We start from the raw sequence: 15702 nt of genomic DNA, 5'->3' as shown, positions 1-15702 counted from the left end.
CTCTTTGGGGGAGATGGAATAATAAGAGAGCTTTCATTTGAAGATGTAATGAGGGAAAATTCTCAGGCAGAGCAGAAGTTGCAATCATATGGAGGTCATGATGAGGAAAGGTTTGACAATGGTTCATGCCCAGAGGTGTGGGCATTTATGGGGAAAACAAGGATTGAAAATAATGTAAAAAGGCACTGCGTATGATGGTGTATAAGAATTGATCAGTGAGAAAGGAGGGGAGAGGTAAAAAAAGTTTGCTTGTTAACTATTTTATTAATTGAAACATGCAGAGAGGAAAATTTTTAAAAATAGACGATTCTGGAAAATTTTATGTTAAGGGGGGTTATCTCAGAAGAGGATGATATTGATTTTGAATGTGATAGTGGTATATTGTTGGATGAGATTCGCGAAAAAATGGATTGTGCTTCTGATCTTTCTGATGCACTTGGGGGATATTTCTTATGTGCCTTCTCTGCTTGAAGGTTTGGATGATGTATCTATCTCTGTGAAGTTGGTTTGGATATAGACTTGTGTGTGTCAAATCAATGTGGGGATGGTTTATGACCTACTCCTATGGAGGAGGTTGGTGTGCAGGATGTTGATGCAAAAAGCTTCTGGATGATATGGGATTCTGGCTGGCTGCAGGGAATGAAGTTCAATTTGGTGGGGCTAAAAGAAAAGCAACTATATCGAAACTAGCAAGATTACAGAGCTCTATCAATTGCAAAGGAAAGGGCTTATAGAGGGGGTTTCTTAATTAGGGTTTGTTAGTTTTTGTTTTGTTTTGAGTTCTTTTTTTTTTTCCATTGCTTTCTTTTGTTCTTCTGCCATATGGTATTCTCTCTATTCTCTTTCTTAATGTATATCTTTTGCAGTAAAAAATCTTGAAGATTTCCTACCCAACCAGCTGGTAGTTTTTCCACGTTCTGATTAATTCTAAAGCTGTAAAATTTCAGCACCAGATTCTCGATCTCTTCAAATTTGAAATCCTGGACGTCTCTCCTAAAAAGCCTAGCATTCCATCTTCCATACAGTGCCTTTCTGTTTCTCAAGATACTATATAGATGACGAAACACGTTGGGCATTATCCCCACACCAAGCATCCAAACTTGGAAAAGCTTCTTTGGTTACATAATCCCTTACTCTCAATCTCGTCAATTTCGTAATCGTGGACCTCTCTCCTAAAGAGCATATCATTCCATCTTCCCCATAAGCTGTTACAGTGGATACAAATGCCTCTTTGTTTCTCAAAATATTATGTAAATGAAAAAACATGTCTTTGAGGGTATCATTCCCACACCAAATATCCAAACTTGGAAAAGCCTCCATGCCTAGCATAATCCCTTCTGCAAGCCCCACACAACAAGAGATTTGGGCCTCCTTAGAAATTTCTTAATAATCATCTCTCTCCACATGATATTATTATGCGATGAAAATCTCAATGACCATTTTGCTGGCAAAACCTGGTTGAAGGGGCCTGGTTTGAAGTCTGTCTTAACCCTAGGCCCCTGACATAATCAGGGAGCAGACAGTTTTCCCATCGACTAAATGATGTTCTCTTCCCCCATTATAATTGTGCCATAAGTTCCACCAGGTTTTCTCAAGCGTCCTTGCCACAGTGCAACTGAACCTGAACTTGGAATTGTGTACAAGGACATGATATAAGTCAGGAGGCTGGCAAGAGTGCTTTTTAGTTTGAGTCAAAAACCCTTTGACAAGAATTTCCCTTTTGAGTGAGAAAGCTTTCTTTCATACCTCTCCGACAGGAAATCCTACACTGCACTGGATTTAAAAGTAGCACCAAGGGGCAGCCCAAGATAAGTTGCTGGGAGATTTACTTACTTTGAGCAGGAGATAAGCTTCCAAACTATTTGAATTCTATCTTCCTCCACTGGAGAAACTTACTTCAATTAAAATTCGCTGTGTAAGTCAAGAAAGCTTAACATATGAGAAAAGCACACCCTAAGTTCCAAAATTTTTCATCATTAGATCCAAAATAAGTTATTGTATGATCTGCCAAAAGCAAATGGGATACTTACGGGCTGGAATTGCTTGCTAAACCAAGTTTGAAGCCCTTTGTAAACCCCCTTCAATAGTCATCTTAAGCAGTTGAGAAAAATAAGCGGAAAGAGGTATGGAGAGATTGGGCCTCCCTGTTTGATGGCCTGGAGTTTTGAAAGAGTCCCTTTTGGGTACCCTTTGATAATGATAGAAAAATTAACAGAAGAAACACATGATTCATGTAATCCACCTAGCCCTAAAACCCCATTCTATCCAAAATGTTGCGAAGAAACTCCCAGCACATGTGATCATAAGCCTTTTCCTTATCTGTTGTGCATGTAATTTTAGGCCTTGCCCTTTGAGTTAACACATACATTTTCTAGAGTGCGACATCAAGGATTTGTTTCCCTAAGAACAAGGCATTTTGAGAATCAAGAACAATCTTCACAATGACTTATCAAAATCCAAGAGTAAGCACTTTGGTGATCAATTTGTATGTTTGTCCTAATAAATAAATGAGCCTAAAATCTTTGGTATCTGTTGCCCCACACCCTTTTGAACTCAACTCAATAGAAGTTGTGTTGATGCTCTTCTCAGAACCTGCTACTTGTGTAGCTGGTAGTATCTTCACACCTTTTATAAAATCCCAACATTGTTTAGGAGACTTGCCATGCCATTGAGCCCTGGGGCTTATGCCCTTGACAAGTTTTCAAGACTGCTACCACAGCTTTTGAGAGAGGCCTCTGATGTCAAGTTCTGTCTTAGTTACTAATAGAAGCCAAATAAAGACATGCAGTGTCTTCTACCAATTGATTCTGTATGGTAGTTTCTCTCCTCTCCCCCCTTCCTCCCAACCCAACCCAACCCAACCCCAACCGAGATTAATTTCTCAGGTTCTTACTATTGGAAGTTTTCCATCTAGTGAATGCGGTTCAAAGTTGCTAGAAACATTGGAAAATTTCATGAAGTTTCTGTAAGCTGCTGCAGATTTGGAACGAAAGCTGAGGACTTTGACTCAAGCAATAAATTTCCCTTTCTCGTTTAAAGCCGGGAACTCTGATTTCCATGCACCTGTTTATTATTCCTCTGCTGCCTTAACATGTTTGCCTTATATAATTTTTGAATTATATTTAGTCTTTTGCAGTTGTACGTGAATTATAAATGGATATGCGTTTTGAGTTTCTTTTTTGCAGTCATATCATCCAAATTAATTAATTAATTTGTATTGTCATTTTGTCCAATCAACACCTTAGATTGAGGTCATTGATGTGAGCAAGGAGATGGATTTGGACCTCATCAAGCAAAATTGTCAGGTGTTAATCTTTTGTGCTTTATTTTTTTTGTTTATTTGTTCCCTCTTCTTTGTTTCACTTTTGAATTTTCCATAATCATTTTGTATGCATTGTCAGGTGGAGAGAATAATTGCGGATAGAATTAGTAAAGACGGTTCAGGTGATGTGGCACCGGAGTATTTAGTTAAGTGGCAAGGGCTATCTTATGCTGAAGCAACCTGGTATATAACTATATGGGTGTGGAAGTCATTTTGATGAGTTTCCATAGTGGTTTAAATCCTTTTTTATGTGACCTATAGTCTATAGCTCTTCATATTGACAACTTGCCATAGAATTGTTGTCCATCAAGATCATATGTACAAAAATATGGCCTCCACAAGGAAAATAAATTTCTTTGTTTTTCCTTTTTGTTGTTGTACTGTTTACAATTTTCTCCCATGGTTTTGATGAAAGGTGATTTCTGATACTCGTTTTCTATTTGTTCTTCTAGGGAGAAGGATGTAGACATTGCATTTGCTCAAGATGCTATCGATGAGTACAAGGTAACTTACTAAAACACGACTAGTTGTTTTCTGGCCTTGTCAATTGCACAGATTTGCACGTGTGCTATTTGCTAATGCTTTTGCCCTTAAATTTGTCTGTGCTGTCTGTTAGTGCTTTTAACTTGTGTTTAGGCATGACTGCTTTAGGATTGCATTAAATTAATATGGCGTATATATGCAGCCTCTGTGATGCGTTGATGTCGCAGTTATGGACCAATCTTAATATTCCACAAATTTTTCGAATTTTCTGTCAAATTTTTCGGTTTCTATCATCCTTAAAATCAAAATGGCAGTCGATTTCTATCTTACATAATTTCCATCAAAATTTGAACAAATCATTTGAAATTTATCGAAATCTCGAAATTTTAACAAAACTTGTCGAAATTAAACTATAGAATGACATTTCCTAGGAATTCAAATGAAAAATTTAGGAGCGAAATGAAATTTCTCTCTTAATTTATTTTATTTTTTTATTGAAACAAAAAGATTAATACAAGGGCTTTTGAAATTATATGAAAAAGTAAACTTACAACAACATTTTATCTAATCATTCATGTCTAAATTATCATTATTTGTATAATAAATAATATTTGAACAATTTATGAATTTCATTTGTATGAACTGAATATATTATTATCTTACAAATATGTTTGATACACATTTTATATTACAACTTTTCCACTTCAAACAACATATATGTATTTAACTTGTAATATATTAGTCCTAGAACTTATATTACTATGTCTTGTTAACCATTTCTACAATTCCATAAAAGAATTTCATGCTTTACTACTGATTTCCATTATTTTTTCAAATAAAAATCTAAATTTCTGTACTTCTAGAGCTTCAAATTTTGAGTCGAAATCAAAATTTAATACCTTGGGACTCGTTTATGGTTGTGAACTTTATGCACAAGCTGTCCAACATCTTTAGTTGTGTTTGCCAGTAAGATGCATCTGTCTTTGATATTCTTTTGTCACTTACTAAGAAGGTTTTTACCATTGAAGAATGTAAATGCGACATATGCTACTTATGTTCATGGTGTTATGTTGAAAGCCCATTATCAATTAAAAATATTGGAATAAAACTGCAGAAGATTGTAAAGAATAATAATACCATAAAACATTTATGATTGATATTTGAAGCATCATGCCAATTTCTAAATAACTTCCACACCAACAATGATGATAATGATGGTGGATATGTTTGCTCTTGAAAATAAGGTGGTTTTATGCCTACCAATTTTTCTGATGGATCACAAAAGGTCTGATTTTCTCATATTTGCAATATCCAACAGATCTAATTTCATGGACTTCTTGGTATAGAAGAGAGTATCTTTATTGCATGGAAGAGAACAAATCACTCTGGATGGTATAGGCCTAAAATCTTTAGGTGAATTAGAGATGTGATTACAAATATTCTGTGCTTGAACAATGCATGTGATGACAAATTGCTCACCTATCTAGAAATTAGTATACTTCATGTGATCAACTGCAGGTTCTTTAATCCTCTCCTAATGAAGTCTAGAATATGAATTTTTTTTTTTTTTTTTACTTTTTGGTGTCATCTACTGTATATCTACTATTAAAACTATGTTAGGCTTGTTGATAAAGAGATGTGCACCTTCTAATGGGGAAAAGAAAAGGAACTCTTGGGTTTATTTGGGTATTGTTTATTTTTAGGATTATTATAATCCATGTTTGATATTATAGAATAGGATTGTCTTGTTTGGATATTTTGGTTTTTCTGTTCTAAGTTTTCTCTTCATTGAATTGAGATGTCTTTTTTTTTTGGTTGGCTGAAAAATAAGCATCTATCATTGAGATACCAAGAAAGGCATCTTCAAGAGCTATTTGGCCTAAATGTACAATTTTTTTTTCCAATTAAAAGTGGGAAATATCAACAGCATATGTAAATTTTATAGTAAGGTGGTTGGGAGAAGTGCATGAAGCAGAGGTGAGATGAAGGAGCCATCTGCAATTTTTATAAAAATATTTACTCAGAATCAGCCAACAGTGACCTCTCTAGGAAGATATGGAATTTGAGAAAAGAGGAGGTGAGAAAGCCAAGTAGCTGGGAAGGCCTTTTGAAGATGAGGAGACTATGGTGATCCACAAAGATTATAATATCCCCTCTCAACACCTCTTACTGGATCCATCATACCACAGTCAATTTATTGCAACCTTTGCCCTCCTCCATATGACCAAAACCCTTTCAACAGTTCTGCTTTTCTTCCTTCAGAGAGATTAATGGAACTTGCAAAACACCATACCCAATTCCTCAAGCCTTCCAAACCCAAACCTCCAAAAGGGAAGCCATCTAAAATGATAGGGGGACATCAAAACCCTTTTTTTTCCTCTCCTAAAAAGTTGGAAACACAATCCATTGAAGAACCTGAAGAAACCTTAGAATCTTTTGCCAACTCTGAAAGAATATTCATTGCATGTCCCTATCATAGAACTGTTGGACTTGCAACAAGATCCAATTGTTGGAGATGCAGGCAAAACAGATCAATAAGAGGAATCCCTGTTAGACACACCTCCTATTTCTCACAACCCGACGAATTTAAAATGATCCCTTTCATGGATCCTCCTTTGATAATGTCCCTCCATCTGATTGGAGAGAGGAAACCTATGAGATGTGCTTGCTGCACAGCACAATTGCTACAACCTAAAACTACCATGCCATCTGTGGTTTTTAAATTCGTGGCTAATGGTGGAATACATTGGGCCATACAAAGAAGCAAATTATATGGCAAACACATTATTGGTTATATTCTCTTTGAATTACTTAGGGCTTGTATCACTATACTAACCAAGCAAGAGAAGCGTGTTTTAACATGAAATCTCATTCATAAGGAAGGATCATGAAAAGCATTTTGAGAGGATGCCCAAATGGCTTTATGTTAGAATGACGTGGTGATTTCATTCTCAATTAATTATCCTCAACTCCCTGATAACCTCTTGAAATGAAATGACAAGAATATATAATACAAAACATCACTCTCATCATGTTAATCATGGGGAATTGTAACAAAATACTATTTGCAGCCTTGAGAAAACTTTGCAATCTTTAGGGATTCTTTAGATGATATGAAGACCAAGGGAAAAATCCTTGGTTCAGTGTGTTGCCATCTTAAACTCCAAATTACAGGCAAAGGAGGAAAGTCCAGCCTCTGGTAATCCAAGAATCCAGGCAAAAACATCTCTGTTCTCACCATTCTTGTAGGTGGAAAGGCAAGTGTTCATTGTGAAGAATGCACCAGGACCCAGAGGGTTCACCATGGCTTTTCTACAAGAAATTTGGTGATCAGAAAGAATGATACTTTAAAGTTGTTGAATACCATAAAAGAGGAAATTTTTGTGAATTGTTTAAAAAATGTTTTTTGTGTGGCTTTGATACCAAAGAAAGTAGGTGCTACAGGATTATAGGATTGGCTGATTAGTTTAGTTGTATTTATAAATTAATTGCAACCTGCAAAAGTAAAGATGTAGTGGGTCTTTTCCCTAATCCTTTTGTGGAGGGGGGAAGGTCAGATTTTTGACTCAGTATTATTGCAAATGATGGGTGTGCAATGAATTGAGAGAAACAAGCAAAGGTTTCATTTGCAAATTGGGTATGGAGACAGCATGCAACTCATATTTGCTATAACTTTTTCATTTACATCTTGGAGACGACTGGATTTGGAAATAAGTGGAGGGGGTGGATTAATGGTCTCCATGGGATCCAAAGCGGTACCATAATACCATCGGCTGGCCTGCCAGCAGTGGAGGGAATTCTCCTGGTTTCTTTGTTAGTTCTTTCTCCTCCTACCTACTCCATTCTTATCCATGGTGCACCTTCTGCTTTTTTCCATTTCTATGAGATTAAGGCAAGGGCATCCTCTCTCCCTATTTTTCTTTTCATATTGCTAATGGACATTCTTAGTAAAATGCTTGTTAGGGCAATGGGCCTTGGGGTTGTCACCAGATTTCTGCGGGATGTGGTATGCAAGAAAGGTCATTTCATGCCTCTTGATTGTGTGTGGCATTATTATCTTCTGTGAGTCAGAATTTGATGAAATCTTGAATTTCTTAGGTGTATTTTATTATGTTTATTAAGTTTTGAATCAGTTTCTGGCATGGGGCTCAATTTGGTCAGAGCTTATTCCCGCTAGCGGATGGGTGGAAGGGGAAGCTTCTGGCTTATATTATGGGGACATAAGGTGGGAGATCTCCAGTTATCCTTCTTGGAACTCTCTTTTGGAGCAAAATTGAGGAAGAAATGCAATAGGGAATAAGTGGTAGAAAGGTTTGAAATTAAGTTGGCAGGATGGAATAGAAGCTATCTTTTAAATGGAGAAAAGCTTATCCTCATTTGAGTATGAATACATTCTGAAGTTCTCCATCCTCCTCCCCCAGTTACCAACCCAAAAAAAGGGAACTGGTAAACGTATTCATTTTTTCCTCTTGAAGAACACTAACATTCTTGAAAGAATGTCACTGTCATGCTATCTGCAGTCAATGATTTGTAATAGTTTAGCTCTTTTAAAGGCATAACCACACTTTTCTCTTTGGAATGTCTAGCTTGTCCTAAAAATTACTTAACAATGAAACATTCCTAAGGTTCTACGGACGCTTCTTTCTCTCAATGTTTCCAAGAGCCAAACTGAGGTTTCATATTTTGTCTCCTTTTCAAGTTTTTGCTTGTTAATATCTATTCATTTTGCATGCCAATATTTTTTTTTTCCTTCTGTCTAATATACTTTATATTGCTATCAAAAGAAGTTTTTTTTTTTTTTTCTATTCAATGTTTTGTTTCTTTACTTATTTGTAGTATTTTCCTATGAATATCAATGTGCATAATCACACATGCATCTATCTCTCTCTCTCTCTCTCTCTCTCTCTCTCTCTCTCACACAGACACAGACACACGTGTTCACACCTGCCCAATTAATTTTATGTTGATTTCCATTTTTGAGGTTTTTGATCTGTTATTATGTGAGCAGGCACGCGAGGCTGCTGCAAATGTGCAGGGGAAAATGGTGGATCTGCAGCGTAAGAAGAGCAAAGGTGTGTGTTGTCTCTTGCTTATGTCTAGAATTTTTCAGGTTACTTGTTAGAAAATTCAGTAATTAAACTTTCAGTTAGCTTAATTAAAATACTGAAATGTTTACATGCCTTGCCAATAATCATTTATTAGTTGTGAGCAGAGTTGTTTCTTTGCACTTCTTAAAATTGGCCTCTTATGTGATGATGATTGAGGATGATTGGAACACATGCATCTATTGCTTTGGCTTTCCCTCTTACCTCTTGCTGAATATTTCTATGTTTTTGTTTTTCAGGAGATTTAAGTTAGTTTGTCTGGTTATTTTGGTTGTGGTTATGACAGTATCTTATAGTCTCAGTGATATTTTTGGAGGCTATTTGATGTCTGTTTGTTCCTGTTTTTGAGAAGTTTTAATGTGTAACCTAGTAGCACCTCATACCTTGTGATAAAGACGTGAATTTCAAAATCTGTACCTTTCATCTTACCAGAGGAAGTTTAGATAATATGATTTTTTTCTCAAAGTAAAAAAGAGAGAATAACAACAAAATATTCTTGTTCTGTGACTAATGTCTGTTTTGCAAGCTTGCATTGCCAATAATGAGAGACACTGGATGTAAGAACTAGGTAATGTTTGGTGTATTGTTACATATGCAACCTGGATATGCACTTCAAGCGAATAATGCAATCTGGATCATGCTGATGAGTGGCAGTTCTCAACTGTATGATGACATCATTTTCTCCATCATAGTTTCCATATGCGCGTTCCTATGCATTTGACAGTCCTTAATAAGCATTACGCTCCTTTTCATTTGACAAGTTTTGTACTTCAGTGCATTCATTTGGATTTACATATTCTATCTATTACATTTTAGCCCGTAGCTGTTGTTGCATGATTGCATATTTGCATCTAAATGAAAGCTTGAGCAATTCTTCTGAATGGTTGATTTTGCAGAGAGTTAACATTTTTATTTTATATCATTTCAATAAATTGTGTAATGAGAGAATGTTTTTTCTGCTGAGCGATCTTGTGTAACATATTATATCTATTATATTTTAGCCCATAGCTATTGTTGCATGATTGCATCTAAATAAAAGCATGAGCAGTTTTTCTGAATGGTTGACTTCACAGAGAGTTAACATTTTTATTATAATTATTCCAATAAATTGTGTAATGTGTGAATGTGTTTTCTATTCAGCGAGCTTGCGTAAACTTGATGAACAGCCTGAATGGTTGAAGGGGGGACAACTTCGTGATTATCAGCTTGATGGCCTAAATTTTCTTGTTAATAGGTAGTTGGTCTTGTTTGAACTTTGAAGCAGGTGTTTGATGCTATGTTAATTTTGCTTATTTTTATCTCACTTAGAAACACATATTAATCAATGCCCTTTCATAGGACAGTTGGAGAAATGATACTAATGTCATTTTAGCTGATGAAATGGGTCTTGGAAAAACTGTCCAATCAGCTTCTATGCTTGGCTTTTTACAGGCAAGTATATATATATATTCCTTTCCCCTACAGGCTGTTTGTTTCCCAGTTGCCTATAACTTATGCAGTTTTGTTCTTGTACAGAATGCTCAACAAATTCATGGTCCATTTCTCATTGTTGTTCCATTATCTACTTTGTCAAATTGGGCAAAGGAATTCAGGAAGTGGCTTCCTGAGATGAATGTTATTGTATATGTTGGAACCCGTCCAAGCCGAGAGGTAATTCATACTTTTTAATGCATGTCTTTGAGCTTTATATATTGATTAGGGGCACAGTAGTTGTTGGTTATCTCCAATAATGGCCCTTTTTTACTAGAATGGGCATATGTTTATATTTCATTATGTATATGTGCCTTGTGCATGCTGGATCGGAGTTATATAATCCAATCCAGTGTCTTGGGCTTCAGAATAGGACGGTTGGAGTTGTTTATGTTAATTTGATTTTCTCATGACGAGGTAACAGATGTAGTTTTAATGAGCAATTGGTGAGTGCTTGGTACAGTTTAGTATGTGCTTGAGTAGTAGCTCAAGTAAGCTATAATGCAGTTCTTTTGAAAAACTGCGTGATTCTGTGGTAGTGTGGCAGTGCCATGGGTGTCGGGGTCTAGTTCTTTTGTTCAATATGGCTTGAACTTAGTGGAACCAAAAGTTGGTTCTTAAATCCTAACCTAAAGCCAACCCATGGGCTACAAGAATGAATCCAAACATACTATTTTTGTAAATAAGTACCTCATTTTTTTTTTTTTTTTGTCTTTTCTGGGTTTCAAACCAACTTGCATTTTGCATTTTTTTAACGTTATAGACATGTAATCCTGACAGTTCAATTTGTTAGCTGCTTGTGACAGTGTTAGCTGCTTTATGGTTTTTTAAACATGTTGAAAATTTTATTTTGTCTTTAGGTTGAGTTGAATAGGTAACTTTCAAAATGGCTTGACGTGGTCTCTAAAAATTACCAGGGCTAGTGAGTGACGATGACTTTCCAGAGTGATACTGGTAGAAATCTGATTAATGAAATTAGCAGAGTTAGAGGTGCAGATGATTTTGCAGAGTTAGACTTTAATTAAGCGAGGTGGCATCTTATGTTTGTGTGATTTATCTAATGCTATTTCACTATGTTGTGGATCATAGATTAATTCATTCTGGTTCTTAATCTTTTGGTGTTGACTTGAGCCCTGATCTGTCGGGATTTATTTATTTATTTATTTTTTCCAATTTGGTATAGAAAATTGATTATGATTTGCGGTCTCTGTCTGGTTGTCTGGTGCGTGACAGTGCTCAAGTAATACTTAAAAAGGTAATGAGGTAATTAAGTTAAAGGGATTTAATTGAAATATAAACCCAAACTTACTCTTTATTATTTTCATCATTAAACTTTCAGTTTTATCAAACAGCACATTGTTCATCAAACATAAAAATGCCAACCTGAATTTCTTTATTTAAATCCTATTTGGGTAGTGGGCCCAACGCATTGGTAGATGCTGTGGTAAGATGGCCTATGAACTCTTGCTGCCAAAAGTGTGGTTCAAAATGTTCCTTCCTGGAGTGCGATTCAAAAATATTCCTTCACCGGTTCTTGGTATGCGGCAGGGATGGAGGCTTTTTGATTAACATTAGAAATATGAGTAAATAGATAAATGGCAACTTAGAAACAAGAATACAGACTGAGAGTAGAGGTGTGAAGCCAACCTGTTGGATTTCTAAGACCATAATAATAAACCAAGCTAATAGTCTTTCTATAACTCTGTCTGTTACTTGGTTATTGCAGTGTTCAGTGTTCTTTCTAGGTTTCTAACTTAGGTTTGAACTGTGAAGCAACTTTGTCTTAAAATTTCGACAATGACATCAACAATCAATATGCTAATCATGAAGAAAGCATCATCAACATGTGCCAACTTGGGCTGAGACCATTAATAATGAGGCCATCCACCTCATGGTTTTAAATCGCGGTAGCGGGTAGCGTAACATAACAGTAACGAGTGTAATGGGAAGTAGGAGTAGTGGATGTTACATAACGGGAAGTGGGTGTAACGGCTGTGAGTTTTTTTGAAGCACACACAACCTTGTTTATATTAGCGTATTTGCATGTTTTAAGATTTTAGCCTTTCTTAGAAAAAGTTTTAGTGTATTTTGGATCCTTTAGTTCGAGTAACTAAGTTATTTGGTAAAGGCAACAAGTTTACATTTGTTTTAAACCACCATTGATAGAAAAATTACGTGTGTGCGTGTATTTATACTTCTTATTGTTCTTATTTGTGATAAATTCTTATGTGTGCTAAATTAATTAATAAAACAAAATACATTATACATTCCATTAATCTATTAGACACATAAGACATACGAATAATGCAAATATAAAATAGCTAGAAAAGAAAGAAGGTTGAAGTTGGAAAATATAGAACATAAATATCACATTACTAATATTATCAAAATAAAATATTTTCCTAACAAGTTAGTATGTTCAAATTGTTAATTAATTCATCTATTGTGACTATTTAAAGAAATAGTAAATTTTGTAACATTGTCATCCTCATTATAATATTTTCCCACTTTTGCCACTTAGTATATTGAGAATGATATATGAAAGAGAGGGAAAAAGTGAGAAAAAAAAGGTAAAAAATAAAATAAATTTTTGGTTTAACAATCTTATAGCGGTTACGTAACGGCCGTAACGACCTTTACGTAACAGTCGCGGTTCGTAACGGCCGCTACAGCCGTAATTTTTCTTCTCACCGATTTCGTGGTGTGTAACAGTATCGGTAACCCAAAAAACGCTACGTAACGGTCGCGGCTGTTATTTAAAACCATGATCCACCTCCCTAGAGTGAACTGTGAAAAATTTATCTGGCGAATCTGGCTCAAAAATTTTGAAGAATTCCTCTTGTGGGTGATCGTTGGGGGAGAAGACAAGATTGTGTAGTGAGAGAATAAAAAATGCTGCCTATACAGCTTTTAGGTTTCTTTCATCCTTTCTTGCCAAAAGAAAATGTATCATGCAAGTTTGAAATCTGGCCTATCTGAGTCCAAACTGATTTAAAGTCAAAATTTAAGGTAGGACAGGGCTTGAGTCTATCACTCCCAACTGGGGATGTATTTAAACCAAGTTGAACCAACAAAATGGGATACTCCAACTTGGCTTGACGCAAACTTTTGAGCTTGAAACTTGACACAAACTTGATTGATTTTTAAGTTGTTGAACTTGGAACTGGGCTTGGCTGTGAGTCTTAAAACTCAAGCCCACTTGATTAAGCTTGATTTGGTTGTAAATAATATTAAGTATGACAACGACCACCAAATCTTAGGTCTGAAATAGGTGGGGTTGGTAAAACAATAATAAATGTATGCATAAAAAAATAATATGTTTAATATTAAAGATATGTACATAATTTATATTATGTTACTTTTACTGGATTAAAATAATAAAATGAAGAAATATATATTAAGCTTGATTAGGCTTGTGAATATTATTGTGAAACTCAAACCCAACTCATTAAGATATTCAAGTAGCCTTGAGCGGAACTCAAACTCAAATAGAGCCAAACCCAAGTAGCTCATGAGTTTTACTTACAACCCTATTCCCAATCCTAGAAACTTTGAATTTGACAAAAATTTTGAATCTTTAATTGTACTGAAATTTCGATGGAAGTTTCAATTTGAGCATCTGAGACAACATTTGTGGGAATCCTGCCCGATAACATGCACCAAATGCCCTTTTTGAGTGATGCATTAGATTCTTTGCCATCGTAATTCATGGATAGAGCATTAATAATTACCAAGCTATTAGGTGGGACTTTTATTGTGTTTCTTTGGAAAATTTGTGATGCATATGTGTACATTTTTATGTGGAAATATATTTATTTGAGGTTAGTTAGCATCTTCTCATCATTTAATACTTGTTTATGTTGTGGAGGGGTAATCACCTTGCTTGAGCATGTGACCCTGCTCTGTCATGGTTACTACAATTATGCTGTTTGTTGGTTTAAAACACACTAATCATTTTTGTTTGTTTGTTCATAATTTATTGCTATTTCTTTTGGCTTCAGGTTTGTCAACAATACGAATTTTACACTGACAAGAAAACTGGCAGGACTATAAAATTTAATAGTCTATTGACTACATATGAAGTCGTTCTCAAGGATAAGGTTGTGCTATCCAAGATCAAGTGGAGCTATCTTTTGGTTGATGAAGCTCATAGATTAAAGAATAGTGAGGCACAGTTGTACACAACACTTTCGGTACACCAAACTTCACGTTTAATTCACTCTTTGTGACTTCTTTTTAATTTTCTGTTTGTGAATCTTGTTGGGTTAACGGTGGATTGTATTCTTCTGTTCCACAGGAATTTAGCACCAAGAATAAGTTGCTTATAACTGGTACTCCCTTACAAAACAGTGTCGAAGAGTTGTGGTAATTTCTTTTTCTTCAAATTAGTAAGAGTTTTGTAGAATTGCACACTTCATCTTTCAACTTCATATTTCTGCAATTTTTTTGTTATGATTGATAGTATCTGTTAATAAATGATGATAGTTTGTCAATATCTCTATGTCTTATTTATTCCTAATGATGAGGATAGCTAGTGAACTTACATTTTTCAATTAATTATAATTATCATGTGGACTTGTGGTCCATGAGGGTGATATGCTTAAGTGTCCATGAATTTGTCTTATCGAGGAATTGGCCTGCCTATTCTGATCAGGGATATAACTGTATTGCCATGAGTTCTTTCTTTTTCCTTTTTTTTTGATAAGCCAAAATAGAATTCATAATAAGACACTAAGGTGGTGCCTCCCTTTTTTTCATAACAAAAGAAGAGATTTCATTTATAAGAGAAGAATTTACACAAAGGAGAAAAAGACTTCTCCCTTGAAAATTATGGAATAATCCAGAAAAAATAAATTAATACAACAAAAATCTGGAAGAAGCCAAATCAGAGGAAACCTTTGAAAAATTAACTCCCTTAAAGCAACCGAAGCCAACACACCAAAATGAGGCCAGGTAATGAACCTTCTCTCAAACCAGCCGCTCATTCAATTTTCTCCCTGAAAAAAATTCATGCATTATGCTCCTATCATAATCCCCACAACGCTGCAAAAATGCCGCATTTTGAAAGTGCAGGCCTCCCCTTCCTTCTTTTAAACCCCTCTAAAGAAATAGACAACAATTCGTCCATCAATGCCAGCCGAACCTAAGATTCTCCCATCACACCAAATAATATACTCCAGATTCCCCATGCATAATCAGTGTAAAAACAGGTGAGGTGCTGGTTCAGAATTCAAATAACTGAGCATGTGAACATCTGGAGATAAAGGCCATTAAAAGTTTTCTGATCTGCAACAGGTTATTAGTATTGATTTTGTTAAGCAC

At 35.4% G+C, this 15702-nt stretch overlaps 1 protein-coding gene across 5 annotated transcripts in view; it reads left to right on the top strand.

Annotated features, from left to right (window-relative positions):
* Positions 1 to 15702, top strand: part of LOC131148960 (protein CHROMATIN REMODELING 5) — a 52212-nt gene that overhangs the window by 17298 nt on the left and 19212 nt on the right. For all 5 annotated transcript variants that reach the window (XR_009135100.1, XR_009135101.1, XR_009135102.1 and 2 more), the window contains exons 7-15: positions 3246 to 3305; positions 3402 to 3505; positions 3775 to 3826; positions 8814 to 8877; positions 10051 to 10144; positions 10254 to 10341; positions 10426 to 10560; positions 14382 to 14573; positions 14678 to 14745. Coding sequence is in view for 2 of the 5 variants with exons in the window: in XM_058098949.1 (XP_057954932.1) it covers positions 3246 to 3305; positions 3402 to 3505; positions 3775 to 3826; positions 8814 to 8877; positions 10051 to 10144; positions 10254 to 10341; positions 10426 to 10560; positions 14382 to 14573; positions 14678 to 14745 (857 nt within the window). In the remaining 3 variants the exon portion in view is untranslated. The remainder of the gene's footprint in view (positions 1 to 3245; positions 3306 to 3401; positions 3506 to 3774; positions 3827 to 8813; positions 8878 to 10050; positions 10145 to 10253; positions 10342 to 10425; positions 10561 to 14381; positions 14574 to 14677; positions 14746 to 15702) is intronic.

Source organism: Malania oleifera, chromosome 2 (genome assembly GCF_029873635.1).
Source record: "Malania oleifera isolate guangnan ecotype guangnan chromosome 2, ASM2987363v1, whole genome shotgun sequence".
Taxonomy (NCBI): Eukaryota; Viridiplantae; Streptophyta; class Magnoliopsida; order Santalales; family Ximeniaceae; genus Malania; species Malania oleifera.
Note: the sequence above shows the minus strand (reverse complement) of the source record. Positions and strands in the feature narration are given on the sequence as shown.